The 21,679-nt window shown below is 42.9% G+C and overlaps 1 protein-coding gene across 1 annotated transcript in view; it reads right to left on the bottom strand.

Moving 5' to 3' along the window:
- TMEM132D (transmembrane protein 132D) overlaps positions 1 to 18,825 on the bottom strand; it is a 208,292-nt gene extending 189,467 nt beyond the window's left edge. Inside the window, exon 1 of the mRNA XM_048322962.1 lies at positions 18,089 to 18,825. Within this exon, the coding sequence (XP_048178919.1) occupies positions 18,089 to 18,167 (79 nt within the window). The 5' untranslated portion in view covers positions 18,168 to 18,825. The remainder of the gene's footprint in view (positions 1 to 18,088) is intronic.
- Positions 18,826 to 21,679: the final 2,854 nt, after the last annotated feature.

A 21,679-nucleotide genomic window follows, 5' to 3' on the forward strand; every position in this document is an offset into this window, starting at 1 on the left:
TGAAGTACAAAGAGCTGTAATGTGTTCTCCAACAACCTGGCTCAGCATGAGCAGCAAGCAAAAGGAGCATTAATGGAACAACAGCAAACAGGAGACCAGCAAATGAGCTTTAACACAAGCTGCAACCATCATAAATCAAACTCGGGTTTGACCTTTGGCTTCGTAGTAGGTTGCAGATTTGAAATCATCCTAATTTAAGAATATTAGAAATAAAATCCTGTGAAAAAGAAACATAACTCACACTTGTCTAACCTCGTGACACACTATGGCCCCAGAAGCTCCTTGCCCAAGCTATGTTTTATAGAATTCTTTCCCTGCAGGCTTTACTCAAATGTGCACAGCACCTTAGTTGCTATTTTCATTGATTGCCAAGCTGTCAATACAAACAGAAATTTGATAGTAAAAGCACATATTTGGCTGCTCAGCCCTTCAGGGATTACAAGAATATAGATTTACACCAAAATGGCAAAGAACACCAGCACTGGAAACTGTTCTGCAATGTCAGTGGGTCACCCTGAACCCTACCCCTGGGAACAGCATTTCCCTGACCTAAGTCTGTTTATCACAGAGCTCAGAGGGAGTTTTGAAGCCTGATAACTTGAAGTAAAGGAGAAGATGGAAAGCCTGGAATGACTGGTAAATGATCAAAATTAATCTATGCCACCCTCTAAGCAGAAATAGCATTTTGCTTCTCCAAAGGGTCAAGGATTAATTCCATTTCAAAACACATAATTACAACCCTCTTCTGTTTCTTGAGGACATTCACAATGTAGTAGAGATTTTCCAAAAATGTATCTGGCATTTCTAAAACTGTGCCTATAACATATTTTAAAAAGCATTATGTTAGCTATCTCTAAACATATCTCTACATCTTTTTATACTCATGCCTTAACAGGCAACTGCAAAACGAGTAACAATCAGCTCCTCGAAAGTATATAAGAATTAATAGGCCTTAAACTAAATGCTTATTCCTGAAATCAGAACTGCAGGAAAGCCGTTTAACCCAAGAGAAACTAAACAGAAGCACAGGATCTGGCCAAAATATGAACCTTCATCAGGAAAAACTACAGAACAGGCCTCCTGAAAGTCTGTATATATTAACAGGACCACGAGACAGTTTTCTCCTCAGATTTTCCTAAGCAAAGTTATTAAAAGGTTACAATTCAAGGCCAAATTCCCTTGAGAAGAAAAACAAATCTACCAAAACAGCTACAGGCACATCCCATGGATTAAAGGTTATATAAAAAGCCAACAGGTCAGAAGTACCTCTCTTCCTCCTCCCCCTCCACTATTCTATCTAATTAGATTGAATGCCTTTTTATTTTGTTCAGTGCAGAGAATTTCTGAAATCCCAGTTTAATCAAGCCTGAGTCCTACTACTCCTCTGAGGCACCATTTTCTTCAAAGCCATAAACTTCAGCCAAGGTTGTGTTAATTTTACAGTATTTCCCTCCCCTTGAATTAATAATAACAAAAATCTAACAGTATCCCAATGTCTCACCTACACTTTATTAAAGCACTTAATTTCTGTTTCCTCTAAATATTCTCCTTTATGCCAAGATCTCTCCTTTGTTACTGAGAGAGACAACATTTAGAGCAGATGAGCACCAGGAGGATGTGGAGGCTGTCAGGCCCGAGGGATGGGTCTGATGCCATTCCAAAGGATCCCAGGAACCATGCAGAAATAGACATTCTCTGTTCCCTCAAACTAAGGACCAAAGACAGGGGTGGAAATCTGATTTATTATATTTGATTGGAATGCTAGCAATGCTACAGCTGTTTCCATCACAGCTGCCTCTGGCCAGGAGAGGCACTGGTCTGTATAAAGCCCTTTCGCAGTGCACAGAAGGGCTCCGATGAGAGCTGATTTTGGTGCATCAAAAAAGCCCCGATACTGGGCACTACAGACACCCTTAACCCAACAGAGAGGGTCCCTTATCAAGGTGAAACAGGACCTGCTTAACTGGAAACCAGAAAATTCAAACTGGAAAGCAAGAGCTTTTGATTACCATGGTGACAATCAACAGGAACAAGCTTTGCCCTTTTAAAGGTGATCAAAATAAGGAGAATGCTCCTTTTTAAATGTGCAATACTAGACTCAGTACAAAGGTAAAACAATGAGTAAAGGTCTAATTGCATGTTTGACATTATAAATGGTGAGTCTAGAGGGCCTTATAGACTCCTCTGTCTGTAGAAACAGTAAATTTGGTTAGTGGCTTTAAGACCTGAGCTCTGGACAACAGTGTCACCTCCCTGTGTGTGTCCAGGGCAGGGAAACCAAGCCAGGAACCAGCAAAGCGACACCCAGCTCCATCCACAGCCTGCCAGGAGGCTGTGAGGGCGTCCTGTGATATTCCAAAAGCAGTGGCCAAGTTCACCTCTCTCAGGATTACTTTCTTCTCCCACTCTTTTGCTGCTCCTGCCCTCCCCCTCCCAGATAAATAAATAAAAAAGGTCTTTGTCATGGTAACTGTGGATCTCCTTAGGCAGCCTCCCAAGGAGAATTGCCTCTGAACAAGATGCCCACCAGATATTCCAAGGAAAGTCACAAGGGAAGTAAATATTGCATTACTCCGATGCTTTAACTCATGTCTCAGCAGCCAATGTCTGAAATTACATACAGTAGGCTCCCCTGCCTGAAGCTTGCAAGAACACATGAAAAAACAGCTGCATGGAAACTTCTTAATATTTGAAAAAGGATTTTTTTCTAAAAAATGGAAGTTGGTCAGCTTGGAAACACGTCAGATTTAACAGAATGCCCTGCACATCCTCTTCTGGGGCCACCAGCTGGAGAGTGAATATTGTGATATTATCCAGCTCTGAAACAATGTAAGAGGAATTTAATTTTAGAAGGCAGATATGGATTGTTCTGTGTATACAGGAAGCATGAAAGCATTATTTGGGAATGATAAAAAACTGTCTCGCAAGATAGCACTCCTTTGTGCAATCCAGGGGAAGGGAGAATGCAGCTCAGTTCTGAGATCAATGAAAATCTCAAGAACAATCCGATCAATGTGAATCTCTCTGGAAAGGACATCAGGACGTGCTGATGTTCATTTGCCTCAGGGAAGGGCTGGGCTGATTTGGCTGCTTCTCTACAAACCCCTGAAATTCCTGATGCTCTAATCCCATTTTAGCTTTCTGAGACTAAACTCCTGCTGCACACAGGACTGCCACCATATTGCCTAGGATTTTATGGGGTTTCTTTGCTCTTTCAACAAAATTCAGACTTGGCTCTAACACACAAAAATGTGAAAAAACCTGATGACTGTAAAACTAATTCAAGACAGTTTTAAAGCAATCTTAAGTTCTGTATCGTGGACATGGGTTTGGAGTGAATTATGAACTTTCAGATATTGGTGACTGATCTGAAAGTGACTTTGAATTTCAAGACAAAGAAGTTCTGCCATCAGAAGACAACACAGTGAAATTGAATTTATACAGGGGAACAGAAATCCTGAATTCATCAATTTCATCAATTTCTGTTGTAACAGTAACAGTTCTTAACACCACGTCAGCATCCCTAAACTCCAGACAAGATTCTATCCACTGAGCTGGGAGCATTTTGGTTCTTAAATTTAGAACCAGATGCTTCTAAAAATCTAGCCTTCATCTACAGAGAGAAAAAAAGCACTTGCTAAACAGATGTATTAATGCAATTTTGTTATCTTAAAAGAAGGAAAATAATCAACCAAGATAAGGACATTTCTGCATCACATATTTACTAAGTATTACATGCTTCCATGTTTTATTTTAATTATGTGGAAACAAAAGCTATTTTAATTAAAGACAAGGCCACTACACAAGCTAGAACTGGAAAGCTGAATGCCTTAAGCAGTTCTGTGGAGGATTTCACAATGTCTGATGATTGCGATCTATTAGCTATCCCTCTCTCCACAGAGATCACCATTAGCCAGCAAACTTGCCCTTTCAATTCACTCAAAGCTTCAATCTATTCCATCTGTGCTCTCTGAACCTTTCATTTCCAATAGGTTCAGGGTAATTCAGAGCAGCCAGGGAGGCTGACAAGCTCTACCTTTCTTTCACATCCTCAGGGCTCCATGCTGACATCTTCAAATGAATTTAGAAATAAATACAATATCACTGCTTTCACACAACAAAATCATTTATTTGAATTCCATTAAGGAAGCACACAGGTGTAATTAGGAATTGGGCCATGACTCAAACAGCCACTTGCCCTCACGCCGGTCTCACCATTCGCTGTAATAGAATAAAACCCTCCTGTGAACTCGCAGAGTTTGACCTAAAGGCTGAATGCCTTAAGAATCCAGACGGCCAAAAAAGGTAACTCTGATGCACATCAGTGAGAATTTTCAGAGTCCTTGCATCTTACTGCACACACACCAACAGCAGTGGTACCTGTGACAGATTTACAGTTCCCACATGGAATTTGTCAACTCCTGAGTGATTCTGGTGGTGGGAGAGACGCAGGAAGCCCACACAGGATATGATGAGCCTTTAGAACTTAACCTGTTCAGTCACAGCACCAGTGACCACAGCTCTGCAACTGGGGCAAGGACACAAAACCTAAAGGAAGCTCCTGTGTCTCCCATCTTCGTTACCAGCCTGCAGCCTCTGTCATCACTGCTGCAGAATTCAGCTCCTCAGAATTAGTTTCGCTGGATTAAGAATATAAAGATCATTTCCAAAATCTTTCAACTCACCCATCAAAATCCTCAGCATTCAAGTGTCCACTTAGGGCTGGAATATTGCAGCTGCATCCAAAAATATAAAGTGTGGTGATCACCACATTATCAACAACAGAGGGAGGCTTTCCCTTCCCTTCAAAAATTTCAGCTATACCATGAAAAGGAATTACTGAGGAAGAAGGGACTGATAGTATTTGTTATATGAAATTATCTAACTTTCATGGCTTTCCCGTGTTCTTCATTAAAATTGTTACCATACTCTTATTTAAAACGTGTCTTGTTTTGTAGCTGCAATGGGATGTTAGTTTGCTGACGCCTGTCAGCTGAAAATGGCAATTATAAAAATACCAAGTGATCGCTGTCAAACTTTTTTCCATTTTGCCTGGTTTCTATGCTTGAACAACAGCTAAGGTTGAACACCACCTGGTTTCCACACTCATGATTTTTTCTGCAAGGGAATGAGAATGAAGAGGCCTGGGAACAGACTACTGGATGCACAGTTTGATGCTACAAAAAGAAAGCATTAATTGCAGCCTGTGAAGGCACTCAGCCCTTTTTCATCTCAGATCTGGTGAGCGTGTGGCCTCGGGGTGAGATTACCCACAGTCCCATCTCTGTTGGAAAGCTTTTCTTTTTGGTCCGTTAGCTTTCCATCAGATCAAGGAGCTCAACCACCTCAATAGGCCACTGCAGTATTACTGGAGCTGGTTCCTGCAAAGAAAAACCCCAAACTCTGTAAGTGAGGAAAAAATATTAGTTTTCAGCTGTCTCTGCGAGCTCTCTGCATGGCTCATTACTCAACTGCAGAAATGGCAATGCCACACAAGAAAGAGAGATTGCAGCAGCCCCAGCTGAGGCTGGCTTTGCTCCTGAGCAGCCCTACCATCCACGTTCATTTTCAGATCAGATTCAGCCCTGTAAAGAATTATTGTAATTTTTTTCTGTTTACAGCTTACAGTCTAGATTTAAGTGACCAAATTCAGCACACAAAATACAGGAAAGCACCACAGGTCAACTACTGCACCTGCACTATGCCTGTAGAAGTGGGGGTTTTTAATTTCCAGGAAAGGTCTGTCAGAACCATTTTCTACAGCCAAATTACAAAAATCCTGAACATTGTTCCCGTGAAGTTAGACCTTGACTCCTAAAGGCTTATTGTTCCCAGCTGTGTTTTCACAGCACTTAGCACAATTCTACTGCAGTTTCATTATTTCTTCCTCTCGAGCTTGTGGCATCTCCAGGAGCACACAATGCAGCATTTCTCTGGTCCCAGCTACTCATGCAGGGCAGAAGGCAAGTTCCATTGTGAGAGCTGGGCAATCTGCTCATCTGAGAACGAAACAAAAGCCTTCCTGGTATCACCCTTGGCCAGCAGATCAAGGGAAGACACTGAGAGTATTTGGAAAGTGGGAGAGCTTCCGTCATGCAAAGGATAGAATGTGCAGAGAGACTTACTACTATTGGAAAAAAGAGGTGAGAATTATGAAGCTTGCATGCACGTGAGAGTATTTTACTGCAAAAACAAAAGGAGTTATTTTCAACCACTGAATGTAAAGAAGTTTCTGAGCATCAGTTGTTCTGATTTTCCTTTCAGGTGGGTGAAATAAAGTACAAACCATTTCACATGGGATTACTATGAAAATAAGCAAAACTCTATCTTGGCTGCTGCAACTTGAATTCAGCATAAGCAACATTAAGATTTATTTATTCCATGAAAATTTATGGTAGTTTAATATTTGTTTTAGTCTGAAACTGAAGGGTAAAGAAGTGATTGTGTCCTCTTAATTCAAATTGCTTTAATTAATGTGAGGGCAACTCTGCAGTTTGGTAGAATACAAGTTTCATAGGATAAGACCAAATATATGTGTACTGAAGACATCAGACCTGCCGGGATCGCTCTGGCGAGGGGCTGTGCACAGCCTGTCTGCCTGGAGCAGCCCACAGAGCACAGGTGTTCTGATTTTCTTTATCATGCAGCTTTCACAATCCCATCTTCACTATCAGTTCTTACTCTGCAGAGTAGTAGCACAACACAGAGTTCGATCTTTACTTCTTCTTCTTGTCTTCCAACTTTCATAAATTTCTTCTTGCTTGCCCTCAATCTTGATTTTCTGGGCTCCCAGCCTAGATTTTCAATTATTTTCTGATAACTCGCAAAGGTCAGTACTAAAGTTCAATGTCACCTCTAAATCTAAGATTATATATAGTCTGTTCTCCTCCATGATTCCTTCCGTTCATCCCATTGCTGAAAACAAGACTTGGAATTGGAAGGAAAACAGTAACAGCACTGACCTATAAATAAGGGGGCAAGAGAAAGTGCAGGAATTATGGAGGGATTCACTTTCTGAGCATCTCAGAGAAACATTTATTCAGTTACTGGAGAAGGAAATGACGAGGTACTGGAAGCAACATTTGCTAAGGCCCAGTCAGATTTAGACTAGAAGGAATACAATGATCAACTCTTCCTAAGACACATGTCAAAGAAGGACAAAAGATAACTGAAACTGCCACAACAATTCCACAGGCTTCAGATGAGATTTTGATAGTGCCTGTTTGTAGGAAGGAGATAAAACAAGTGGGAGAATGTGTAATTTCTGTGACAAATGGATCAGACTGGCAGCAAACATCTGTAACAAGTCAAAGACAGGCCCAAAAGGGGCTGAGGAAATGGTGCAGAGGCACAGATGGGAAGATTAGGAGGGCTGCTCTTCTCAGGTAGAAAACACGAATGAGAATGTGCTTGTTATGAAAAAGATGATGGGCTTTAGCACTTCACAGTATGAACTGAGACACCAGAAAAGCCCTCTTACAGCAAATAACATCCTGCAAGACTCTTTTAGCATTTTGGGGGGAATTTTTCTTCATCCTTTGGTCTTCACTGTCTCCCAACAACTTTCCAGACAAGTTGTAGATCATAAATACCTAAGGGTTGGGAGAGCTAAATACCTGAGAAATTATCATCTGACCTACTGCAACAGCAAAATCCTACAAGGTCTGGGAATGCTCCCCTCTGCACCTAAACCTGAACTCACTGCTCCTCGCTTAGGCTGCCAAAGCCCAGAGCTGTCAGCACTGCAGATATGCTGCCAAACTCATCGTTCTTTTCTGAAGCTGCTGAAAAGAGAACAGTTGAAGAGAATCTCTTCATGAACCATCCTTTTTATTATTATTGATGCAATTTGGTTATTTGATGAGGACCTATAATGCACACGCAGACATTCTAAGCACCAAGACTATAAATACAGGAACAAAGGGCTGCTATATTTAGTATTCTCCACTTACAAGCATTTCTCTTTTTTCAGAGTCTGATCCAAACCAAACTCGTAATTCTGATAGGAATAGATGGAGGGATGAAAGGAGCATATGACTGCATAGAAATAAAATGAAAACAAACAAATACATGCTTCAACAGTGATTATTGCACCATTACTCTGATCTACTGCTGCTCAGATAAAGAGGCTAAATAAAAAGGCAAGAGAAGCCCCAGCTGATGCTGATACATGTATTGTAAACTGCTGCAGCTGAAACAGCAGGAAACATCTTCAGCAACATCCAAAGCTACGACAGGACAAATGGGGAAAAAAGGTACCAGCAGCAGCAAACACCGGGGTAAGACCACAGATCCTAACCTTAGTTAGCTTTACACAAACGAGTAACTAACAACAACAGACACAGAACACTGAGATACCACTCAAAACATCAGTCTGCTGGACAGCATTTGGGAAACGCCACCTTCATTGTCAAGGGAATTCATAGTGATATTTGCTTTGTATTTCTTCTAACCGGAAATTGGATCCAGGTCAGACTCCACGTAATTTAGAATAAAAGAACCTAAAGGCTAACCAACAGGATTGTGTCTGATTCTCTGTGTGTTCATAGCAAGTTAGCTCAGGAGTTCAGAAGAATCCAATTGACTCTCAATTTTCAAGTCCCGATGATAACATAAGGGACCAGCCAACATTTTCTTTCACCATCTCATTACCACCACTGCCCATTATGTTCACAACTTGCCAAACTGAAGGAGCTTAAAATAAACCCCAAAGACCTGAAGGGGCAAAGAAGGAATGAAATATTTCTAAGATCTGCACCATCTTCCAAAAAACCTGTTTTTTCATATAAGTGGTTTGCTGCATTGCTAATACCGACATTGAACATACTTTCTTTAATAGTTTATTAACACAGATTACAACAGAAATAAGTACAAAAACATCTTTACGACATCTTCTTATAAAAGGCTTTTTATGTTCCCTTTTTCATGCTGCTGTTTGGAAAGGCTTAGATAGCTTATTAATTGTAACATCAAGGGATGGCATCTACCCAATCTCTTAGAATATTTAATCACACAGATGCTTTCATGATATCTTCATTTTTTTCCTTACCCCACTCCTCTTTTCTATTCTTACAGGCCCCTGAGCAGTTCACATTGTCCAGCAACCAGAACATCACATTCCAATTTTTAACATGATGCTAGATGTTCTAACAAGATGCTAGAAATTAATTATTTTCATGTGGTGACACGTACAGCAGATGCTGTATAACTGCAAGTAAAACAGATCCTGCTCTGAACACCCCTGTATTCTGAGCAGACAAGACAGTTTAGAAAAAGGGAAAGCAGGGAACTGGAGTGGTTCTACAAAGGTTACAGAAAGCCAGTGGGTACCCTCACTCCTAAATCACCATCATGAACCACTACATTCCCCTGCTCTTGTAAAGAAGAGAACACTAACAAGGTTAAACGATTGCATTTTTGTAATAGGATAATAATACCTGACTTTAAAAATGAGATGGAAAATAATGCTTTATAAGGTCATTTAAAAAAATAAACCAGTACTATTAGAAGACCATTCTGAGATATCAGTCATTTTCCTACTTTAGAGCCTACCAAATAGAGATATTTCTGCTCCACAAAATATGAAACAGTCTGTAATCCTCAATTTTGCTGGAGACGCCAATGCTCATGTGTGGCTTGTCTGAAGAGATTTTGTTTATTTTTTAAAATACAGAGCATGCTGTCAGGGCTGTAGTACAGCCTGGCTCAGTGGAAACCCATTAAAACCACTTTGCTGGGCAGATGGTGTCAAAGAGTCAGAAGCACAGAACAGAATCCCACTGTGCACAAGTGTTCAGTATGCACGAAATCATCTCCTATCAGACAATGCTGCAGGGACAGCCAGCCACAAAGGAGAGAGCAGAGCACAGGAAAGTCAGGGTAGGCTCACAACCCAGAAATATGGAACATGATATGGAACAAGGATGAGGAACCCCATGTGAGCAAGGGCAGACCTATGCAGAGCACCAGATGGGGCTTTAAAAACAACACACTGCTTTTACTCACTGAAGGTGTAACTAGTCTTTGTCACTAAGAGGGACAGCACAACTCAAAGACTAGAATAAGATTTTGAAAAGTGTCCACTACATTTTGGACCCCCATCTTTCACACCCTGATTCACAGGACTGCTGAGCAGTTGGCATTTCAGTAGAACTTCTAAGAGTGGGTACAAAGGAACTCATCAGAGATGTCTAGAAATGGCCTTGCCACAGCAGAATTAGAAGATGACAAAGCTTGGTAAGTCACGTATCAGACGTGCACTAACGCAGCAGTACATTGTAAGGCTCCTTCTGCATCTGTTCCTTCTCCACTCTTCTAGAGAAGGTAGGGCACGTGTTTTCAGATGAGTGGCTAATCCTGTAGGTCAGCATAGCACCTAACAAAGCCCCTAACTTGGGATTAAACAGATCCTAAACAGAGTGAAAATGAGCGTGAAGGTATTCGCTGTACTCTGCACCACGTGTGGCAATAAACTCCCAGTGTGTGTGCACCTCTTGCCTCTGCTGGGCACAATCAGCTGCTCAGTTCTGCCCCAAGTCCTGTACTGTGGACCACATGAAGATATCCTTCCTCATCTTCAGAGCTACAGACTTGTGGACCTGAGCAAACTAGAACCTATTTTTTTCTGAGAACAAGTAAGGATGACAGGAGTGTAACTGCAGGTACTTGGTGTATTTACAGTTATACAGAACAGTATTTACAGTTTTGCAGAGCTGGACAGTTCTTCCAGCAGTAGCTCAAACCACAATCCACAGAAACAGCACCAAGCCCTTGTTCAAAGCAGGAAAACCTGCCAATACACCCCACTGCTAGCAGCAAAGTAGCAAGTTAAATGTAGGAATTTGACATACACAGAAAAGAAAACTAACTACCCCATGTGTACAAGCTAATTAAAATTAACCAAGCAAGGCTGATTACATTAGGACAGAGATGCAACACTAAAGGATAAATACAGATATTTCAAATATCAGCAGATGCAAATCACCATTATTTTCACGAAGACAAGTAGAATGAGTCACCATGGCTCAGCAGAAAATGGAGGATATAATTATGTGCTAATCCAGAATCTTTGGTGAGTGGATTGAAGACTAAGTGGGATTGTTTTCTTTCCTATATTGTGGGATGGATCAATATTCAGACACACCAGTGACTAGTTACCTCTGCCAGCTTTGGGTTCCTCCTCTTGCACGATGAATTTACACAATGTATACTGAAGACATAAAACCGCACTTTTAAAAATAGAAATAAAAAGCAAGTGATGTTGAGGGCCCACAAAATCCAAGGTTCTGAGACCATTCAGCATTAGATGACACTAAACTCAGCGTTAGATGAGACTAAACCCTGTGACTCGGAGGATTTTTTTTAGCATGCAGGACATGCAGACTCATCTGTGTGATAATCTGGACATCTGCCTTGCTCCTCAGCAAGAGATCTGCAGACTGTCTGCTCAACAGTCTGCCTCCCTTGAAAGCAAACAGATCAAAAGACAAGATGTAGAGCATCCTGGTTCAGCTGGAGAGGAACCTCTGTTGCTCCTTAGTCTGTCTCAAAGCCGTATCCCCCAAGGGTAAAGAGTGTGTTGACACCTTTGCACACCTCTGCTTGGGGTGCTTGTTATTATTCCCCCTGCTGCTTTTTCAGACATAGCTGGCTAACTCATTTCTTTTGTGCTTTTCCTAGGAGCTACATTATTCAATATCCTTCCCCCTTCTCACAGTTTAGAATCTACATGGTCATTTTCAGATGTGGGTCTGGTTTGCTTATGAATCATTACCACAGCAAATTTTTGAAGCACCTTAGCCAAAACAAATCTTACTGGCACTGTGGAAGAGTCTTTATTTGCAAATAAGACCCCAAAATACTACACAAACCAAATCAATTCGAAGTAACTTTAAAAACAGAGCCAGATGGGCCTGTGAGAAGGTGAAGTGACTACAGGAGGAGGAAAGAAGCCTTCTATTTTGTAAATCTGGGGAAATGTGGCAACACTGATTGAATCCCAGTGGATTCAACACTGAATCCACTACCAACCTTTTATACTCTGTATAAGAAACAAAAATGCATTTTGCCGAACCACTGCCAGGGAGACAATTGCCTGCAACACAGAAAACTCCCTCAAGAAACCTTTCTGGAAACCTTGATTAAAAAAACCCAACAGTGAGGGTGTGAGAACAAACAAACATCCTCTGTGTGTGGAAGGAAGCCTCTGAGGCAGTTAATTGACCCCGGAGCGCAGATGCCATTAAGTGACTGGCAGGCTACTCCTGCCCTGCTTCACTGAGCCACTGCTCAGTGTTGATTTAAGTCAACCTCTGCTGTAGTGGATTAGAAACACTCACACCAGCAGTGCCTGTGTCTGAAGCACCGAGGCAACACCAAACAGCTCACAGCAACACTTCCAACTACCACAGTTAGTCTCACTACAGTGGTTTTTCTCAGCCCTTTCAAGGAAAAGAGCCATCATTCTGAGAGAAATCCAGACCATCTTACACAGAGCCCTGGTTTTGGTATTGTCACAAAGGTCTTTGTTTACAACCAAACACAAACTGGGATGCAGTCTGAAAGCAGCCTTGTTACTTCTATTTCCTCCCTTCGGTTTTTTCTAGCTTGCACGCAGAAGGTTTCTGGCACTGGTTTCACAACACTGCTCAGATGTTCTATGAATCACCACTGGTGTGTGGGCTACACACTGAAAAACACCACTCCAGAAAACTGTCTACTCTGAATTAAAGCCTACTAAAGGCAATGAAATCCCCTCTACTGACTGCAGTGGGCTCAGATCACACCCACTGCGGATCAATAGATGGATGTAACTCCTTCTGTCACAGAGCTGTAGTTACACCATCCTCTGGGTCAAGTTTAAGTCACAATACCAAAGCAGAAGATGGAAGTTTGCATAGATACCACACAGGCTGTACTTGGGAAGATGAAGAGTTTCAATCCCTTGGCTCTGTGAGGCCATCACCAACACCTTACACTGGAATTAAGTCTATTCAATAAAAGAAGAAATCATAGATGTGAACAAGCCAATCCTCATTGTACAGTTAACTGTGGCCACACTTCACCCCCAGGGTGGGGTAGCCTAACATCCTCAAATATGTACTTTAAAACCGCTCATGATAATTGGTGTTATCTACATGTCTCAGAACTACTTAAAATCCACTTCATTTGGAGCTGCCATTAATAATGCAGCAGGCAACATTACAAAGACTGGTGAAAACCAAGTAATTTAATGTGCCACTTTATAAACCAAACTTGTGATGAATCTCAGCTGCCTCTTCAGCTTTCCCACAATCAGTCTGTCTCGAGTCATGTTTATGTATCCTAGGACCCGTGAGAGACTGCCACCAGACTTGGCATCCACAACCACCTCAGGAGCTTGATCTAATGTGAATGCAGCATGAAAAATCAGATTATCTTTTGATTCTCTCCTTTATTAAATAAAACTGATCTTTATTGAATAAAGCTGCTTTTATTAATATCTAAAACATTGGTTGGTGTCACAGAGCCTGCCAGTCCTAAGGAACTAATAAAAGAAAAGACAGAAGTAAAAAATGAGAACATTACAGGGAAATACTAGAAACCAAATCACATTAAGCCAGTATTGCAGCTGAAAAATAAAACATGGGTCTAGCTGAATGTTTTGTTTAGTCTGAATTGGTTTTTTTACTGAAAGAAAGGGAATCAGAATGGGGCTTTTGCCTCAAGTACTCTGTGGCAAGAAACACAGCAAGAGCAAAAAAGTGCAAGTTATTTTCCCCTTCCCTTGTCTCAAACAACTTCAAGTTCAATGCAGCTGGGACAAAGCACAAAAACTTTGGTTTTAAAGAGACTGCTTGAACCTTAAGCTAGAAAGCTTTAATTTATTTTGGGGGTTTTATAGAAAACTTTCGGGGTTTTTGCCTGCAGGCAGAGCTTACAGGAAATAGTGACCACATCTGTACTTTATGCCCACCTAAAAGCAGCAACCACCACATTTTCTATACAGATCAGCTGCACAGCTGGGGCAACAGCTGCCTATGATGGGTCTGTCCACAAGCAACACCAGCACTGTTACTTTGAGAAAAGGAATGTGTGCCTCATCATCACAATCAAAATCTGTCACCATGAACTGTAATTCAACCCTGAACTCCTGTCTAGCCACCACCAAGATGGAGGGGGGAAAGGAATACATCTCTTAACTCAAATAAAACAATCTTTGATTTTAATCCCGTATACAGAATTATATCCCATTACTGACATACTACCACTGTTCTAGAGGCATGAACTCCAAAGCAAGTAGTGCTGAAACGCAGTCGTTGCACTCCTCAGCTTTTCATTTTCCACGTTCCTAAGTCCACTTCAATGCCAGCAAAGACCTGCACATCAAGATCTCTGGGAATGGCCCACAGCCTTCTGGCAGCTGAGGGGTTCTTTGTACACCACTACCCCCACGATGCCAGGGAATGCACGAGTGACTTCCTACAGAACTGCAACTCACAAAGATACAATACACTACAATTCTAAGTGAAGGGCAATGTGGACAAAATGACATATTCTGATACCAGCAGAATTGCACAGAAAAAGGCAAAGATGGAGCTTGTCCACAATGAGACAAAAAAATCTACAGTATAAGACCCAGTGGAAATCAAGAGGGTTCAAAGAACAGTACAACATGGATAATTCCAAAGGAAACAGGAGCAAGAGCAGTTTCAAGCCAAATATGCAAATATTCCTCTCCTATAGTGTAACCAAAACTAGACATTTGGGGGTTTGGTTTCCCTGTTTCCCCACGCTCACTTGCTGTAATAGATTTGCATCACTGCACATGTGCTCTGCACATCTCTGGCTATGGGGAACACCCTGAGGGGATACAAGGAAATCCTGCCTAATATGCTTGCTAAGCCTCCATTTCAATAAAATTGAGAGAAAAAGAAAATCAAACCAGCAGCTCTATGGCCTGAGATGTCATTAGAGAGCAACTTGCAGGAAATTTCTGCCCAGGATGACAGAGAAGAACACAAAATGCTCAGCAGAACACAAGCAGGAAAAAAGTCACTGAATTATTTACTTGGGTTTTTACTGTCAACCTAAACTTGAAATTTGAAATCAATGAAATCTGGTTTTATCTGATGATATTCATAATGAAAAAGGCTCCTCAATCTTTAGTCTCACAATATACATCTCAAAAGTATTTAGCATCTTAAGGGAGATGCTGGTTTCATTCTGGACTTAAGCCAAGCATGGAACCTGGAGCCCAAATAAAGTATTGAAGTTTTTACTCTACTCCAGTGGAGCTGATGACTTTCCATTTAAACAAGGGAACAAAACGTCCACGTTATTGTGCCTCTTGTATACAGTCTGTTTTCATTAACATCAGTGGGACCTGGTTATTTTTTGACTGAAGATTTCCCAATAACTTCTTTTCACTCTTGCTAACAAACAGCAAAATGCTGAACTGACTGAGGGTAGGCATTGGCCCCTTAGGACTGACTTAAGAAAACTCTGCTGAAGACAAAGCTGTGAAATACAAGTGCCCCAGAACTCCACTTACAGAGCCTTATCGCCTCTGCCCTTATACACAGATATATGATTAGACTGACAGTGCATTAACACACATGGATTATATCATCACTGACAAGCTGGCCTGGTAGGAACTTTAGCTCATTACTGGAAACAACAATTCATTTCTCAGGCTGGAGCTCTGCATTTTACGAGATAAAAGCAAAGCAAAATCACAATGGTATTCTCAAGTCTTCAACATTATTACCTGAAAGATTTGGAACTGTGCAGTACAAGGTGTGTTGCCATGGTTCTGAGTAATCAGCAGCAGCCTTATACACAACAGACAGCTGATTGCTGTTGCATGTTAAAAGCTTTTGTATCTCTTTAGGAAAACTTTGTCATCGTGTCATAAATGAGAGAGTTTTTCTATTAGCAGCAGAAAAGCATCAAAGAAACATGCCCTGTAGCAGTAATCATGCCTGATTTATTTTTTGTCTGTTTATCTTACTACGTGGAGGGGGGTGGGAATCAACCTTTTACACTGTCAAGTTCATACTATAAATCTCAGGAACACTCTGGTCTTTTCAGTGTGCTAAGGCATAGCAGTGCAGACGGAGTCTGCTAGCAAAGGAAAAATAAACAATTGCATTAAAGATAGGTATCTGTATCACTGAACAGCAGAGTCCTGGCAATCACACAGTAGCAGTGTCTTGGGTATCTGAAGTGCAAGATCAATAGCACAGCTAGGACCAGTAACTCTGGTGGGATCTCGTGTGTCTGGTTTCATGGAATCACAGGATTCTTTAGGCTGGAAAGATTCCCGGGACTGTCGAGTGCCACTGCTAACCCAGCACTGCCACATTCACCCCGACTGCGTCCTCAGGCACCACATCTCCACCCCTCTTAAATCCCTCCAGGGATGGGGACTCCACCACTTCCTGGGCAGCTGTGCCAGGGCTTGACAACCCTTTTGGTGAGGCAAGTTTTCCTAATACGTCTTTCAAAAGATATATAAGTAACATTTAAGAATAAAATCACATACGAATGCTGTAATTGCTGAGTTGGCAATAAAAGAAATGCTGTATTCTGTAAAACTGAAATGCCACTTTTTCCAATCCTGGAACAAGCTGCAATCTCAGTCCAACACTATGTTAATGCAGTGTTAAGGCAGCAAACTGAAACACAGCAAAAGCCAAGGGAATGAAGAAGTTAATTCTCTTACTGCTCTGTTAGCCTATCCGAAGTACTGATGATATTGCTTATAATAAAATACATCATTTACAACCTAGCTGGGCAATCACAAGCTACCAGTGTGCAATGTGAATGAAGCAATCTCTTGAAAAGACTCTGACTTCTAATCCCTGCTGCTAATGCATTTCCATTTGCAACTTTAGAACAGGACTTATGTAGGCACTGCATTTAGGGAACATTTGAGAAGACTTATAATTTTGTTCCTTTCTTTCTTTACCTGCTCTAAGGAAAAAAGGAGGAGGAGGGAATTTGATACAGGGAACCACCACAGAAATACACAGCTATGTATTTTGCCTTCTGTCAGTAAGTTCAGTTCTGGATAAAAACTAATTAGTAAAAATAACTCACGTAATAAAAAGAAAAGTGCTGATCTCGGAAAGTGTAAAAAGGTGTTAAGAATAACTAATACCTTTTTTTGAAAGGGATATTTATAAGCAGGACTCTTTAACAGTATGTTTGCAAAATCACAGATTAAATGCATATGCTCTTTTTCCCCTCTGAAGACTAAACCACGTGAAAACTTTGTTTTCCTGCCAAAATGTAACTGCTGATGCACAGCATCTGCTCGGTAGAAATGTATATTTCTCCTAATTTATATTTCACAGGAATGCTCGAAATCATCTAAATTAAGTATTGCAGAAATGCATTCACCTTTTGGCTGAGGCCATCGATGAACACTTCTAAGTTCCAAGGAAGCTTTAAATGCACACAAAAATATGTGCACTGTCTGTGTGCTGGTTTTCTGATTCGAACTGCAAACAAGCTCGAGGGCTCCAAGAAGGAATCACTGAGTTGTCTGAAGTGATGCCATCAGGACATTCAAACTCCATTCAGCATGCAGGATATCAGAGACCTGCTACAGCATCTCATCAAAGCTTTTAAATGTTTCACTAAGTACCTGTTTCTCTGGTCCAGTAAAACCAGGTTGCCAGTCAGTCTGAGATACAGGATTTTTAATCTGAAAAACGGCACAGAAGATAACGGTGGGGGGCAGCCAACTCCAACAGCTTGGACCTCTGGGGACTTCAAATTTCTGTATCACAAACTCTTAGTAATCCAAAACTGAGCTATCAGCTAAGCTCAGCAGCAGCATCTACTACCTGACCCAAAGTACAGTAAGGAGGTAACAAATGCCTCAGTAACTGGAGACTGTCGTAGTCGACCAAGGAAAGATCCTTGCACTCAGGATTTCCCATCACATCATCTGTGTTTCTGACTAGCACATGGCTCCCCCCAAGCCTTTCCGGCTTGAACTGTGGGTATCAACACTCAAGGCATTACAGAGAGAGAGACAAAGGCTGGCTATGCAAAATCAGAAACAAGATGCAGTGAAACAGAAGAGATTGAGACTTACCTTTGGAAAAAACTGCTGCCAGGCTCAAGAGGAGAGGTGACAACAGATGCCCCATATTGCTAATCCCAGAAGCACACATCCTAGGGTTTGTGGAGCACTTAAGGCTCAGTTTCACAGACTTTGTAGTCAAAATAGAAATCGGTCAGCTGGAGAGGCTACATTTTCAGAAAAGGTCATCTGGAAAGCGCAAAAGGCATTTCCTTCGGAGAGAAGACTTCTTCAGCTTTAACCCTCCCCCTTCCTCCCTCCTTTCTTCGAAACAGATGATGCCGTGAAAGAAAACCCCTCTCCTCGCAATAAATGAAAAGGAATCAGCTTTGATTCAGATGTCGGTGCGGAGCCGCAGCTGCCCGAGGCAGGAGAGCAGCCCCGTGCCCGGCACCCCCGTGTCCGTGCCGGGCGCTGCGCAGGGCCGGGGGCTCGGGGGCAGCGCTGCCGCTGCCGGCGCCGCTGGGATACGCTTCACGCGGGCAGCGCCCGCATCCCGGCGGAACAGCACGGCAGCTCCCCGGGCGTCACCAAAGTTTTCCTTTAGGTGATGCTGATCAGCCCTGAAATCATCCACACAGGCAGGGCTTGGTGTTGCGCGCTCCTTTTTTTTTTTAAGTTCTCGATTTCCTCATTGACTTGTTTGACTTTCGGCACGAGAGGGAGATCACGGGGAGAAGGTCACGGCCAGCGAGGCGCTCAGGGCTGCCGGGGCCGGCGGCGGCGGCCGGCGCGCACCTCCCGCCCCCGCGGCCCGGCCCGCCCGCCCGCGCCGGCCCCGCCACATCCTGGGGCTGCCCGAGGGACCGGCTCCAGCCGCCACCGCCGCCGAAAACAACAACACAGCACCGGGAAACAAATAAATAAATAACGCCGGTCCAAGCCCCGCCTCAGCCCCGGCGGCCCGGCAGCCCCAATCCCCGGGCAGGGGGGCGCGGAGCGGGGCGGAGCGGGGCGGGGCGGGGATGCGCGCACCGGCCCCCCGTGCCCGGCCCTGCCCGGCCCTGCCCGGCCCCCGCCTGGCCCCCACTGCCCAGCCCTGCCCAGCTCCTGCCCGGCCGCTGTCCGGTCCCCCCGGGCGCGGCCGGAGGTGGCAGCGGCGCCGGTCCCGGGGGCTGCACCCCGGCTCATCCTCGGCGGGCTGGGCAGGGCACAGGGCTGGGCAGGGCACAGGGCAGGACAGGGCACAGGGCAGGACAGGGCACAGGGCAGGACAGGGCAGGCCGCAGCGCAGGGCAGAGGCGGCTCCGGGCGTGCGGGCAGGCAGAGCATCCCTGCGGCCGCAGCCGGCTGCTCCAGCAGCATCCCAGAGCCGCTCGCACGGACGCGCAGCAGCCTCCCTCCTGCCGGCACCCAAACACCGCATCCCTGCGGCTGCCGGGAGGGATGCGCTGGCTTGAGTGTGCTGCTGCACGTTGCGAGCCTTTGGCTCCTTCCCTCATCCCAATTTGTCGTGTTTTCAGCTCTCCCCAAGCCACTGCAACAGTAGTAAGCCAAATCAAGTGTGGTGCCAGCAGAATACGGAAATAATGTGAAGGGTGCGTAATGGAATACTCCGTACATACTGCAAAATCAGCAGCAAAAATACCTACATTTCGTCTACAATAGTGTTCAGAAGTGCTGGGGGGAAATAACTGACCTCAGGTTTCCATTACAGAAGGTATCAATACTAACCCAAACATTTGGTCAAGCTTAATAGTGAGATTTGTATTATCCTTGGCAGACAGAATTGAAGCAAAATGCAATTTACCACAGCCCAAACAAAACAAAACCAAAAAAAAAAAGGAGCTACAAGAATCTATAGTCATTTTCTTCCTTTGTGGAGTGCTTGTTTGGGAGCAATAAAAACATTCGTCTGTATATTAACATCCACAACACTGAAGCTGTAAATAGTCTATCAAAATAAACTTTGCACACTTTCTGTTTGCCAACACTGAGAAGTACATGATTACCCATGCAGTGAGAAAAGGCTGCATTTTGTGTGGTGGTGTGAATTCATTTTAGAAGTTCATGTCAGCTTTGGAAGGATTCCCAGATCCTGAGATGTTCCCCAGAGCTGAAATGAAGCACACCTCTAGAACTGCCTTGTACTGCAAACACAAATGTACCAGCTCAGAATATCCCCTACCTGACAGAAGATAAATACCTGTTATTGACAGATGCTGTGGCCAAAACCTTGCAGTGTTGTACACCATAGAAGAATTATTATTAAATAACACTCTGTCCCAGACAAAACAGTCGTGCTCTGGAGGAGGAAGTCAGTGTTCAGCTTCATTCAATGGCAGGGTGGAATGTGCTAGGATAACATTCCAGTTAATCTGTGTTCTGGTGAAAAAGCTCCAGAAAGAAGTCTATGCAAAGTATGAAGAGTGCAAAGGAAGAGCTTTGTCTCCGGATACAGGTGTGGGCAGTGTTGTTACCAAAGTAATTGAAGAAAAAAATATATTGGACTAATAAGAAAACCAAGCCAAGATTCTCTTTTCTTTTTACTTCTACTTTCTGCCTCTATGCTTTTACATTCAGTTATTTTGTGCACCATTTGGAGATGTTTTGTGCACAGGCTTTTAAGGCCTTTCAGTCATTCAGGGTAAGCAGAATGAAAGAAGGGCAGAAGTTCTTACAGAAATGCAGAGTGAGAGAGAGTTTTAATGCCAGTCATATTATGTATGCAAATTTAGGGTCTTTCCCTTCTCTTCACATTCTGCAACATGGTTGTTGAAACAATAGACTTGGAAGCACTTATTTCATTTTTCAGCCCAAATATGGAAACTGTGGAACCTAGGATCCTTCATCTAGGATGCTGCTACTCACTGAACAGATTAATTTTTTACTTTGCTCTTATGAGAGGAAAAAAAATTAATCTAAGCTATTACTTTTTCCTTAATGTTTTTTAAAGTAATTCTGAAAGGTCACTAACTAATTATTAAATTTTATGCATCAATACCCTTCCCCTCCAAAGCACTCTGCAGACGTTTTACTTTTAGTAGGTAGTAATGGATACAAGATTTTGTCAACATCATCCTCCTCATCTTCCCCTATCCTGTTATCCCCACAAACCAGATTTGGGTCTCAAGTCTTTCTCAAAGCCGAGTGACATTTGAATTAACTGTTGTCTTCAGTCCCTTCAGAGATGAGCAAATGCATCCGTTTCTTGCCCTACCAGAAATAATCTTCTTTTTGGTTTGGTGGGCATTTTACTGCAGTACCAGTGGAAGGCTAGGCCACTTGTCAAATTTCCCCCTGCAGAGTGGGTGTCCCAGTTCCAGTCTGTGCCTACGAGTGCAGGTGACAGCACATCAGCTGTGCAAACTCTGTCCTGGCCAACGCTTCTGTGATGAAATCCTTTCCTGTGCACTGCTCATGGAAATCACAGCAATTCATACAACTCAGTAATGAGAAAACATCTTCCTGTTTCATTAGCAATATGTTATTTTGGCAAGTATGCCTCATCTTTTCTGGGTAATTAACACAACTAATTGTGAAGGAAGAGCTGGCATTAGGAAAACACAGGAGAGAGTGGAGAGACCTGAATCCCCACAACCTAATGGAAAACGTAGAAAACTGATTAATCCACACCCAACAAGGTAATGAAGAGATCTGTCC

This window comes from Corvus hawaiiensis, chromosome 18 (genome assembly GCF_020740725.1).
Source record: "Corvus hawaiiensis isolate bCorHaw1 chromosome 18, bCorHaw1.pri.cur, whole genome shotgun sequence".
Taxonomy (NCBI): domain Eukaryota; kingdom Metazoa; phylum Chordata; class Aves; order Passeriformes; family Corvidae; genus Corvus; species Corvus hawaiiensis.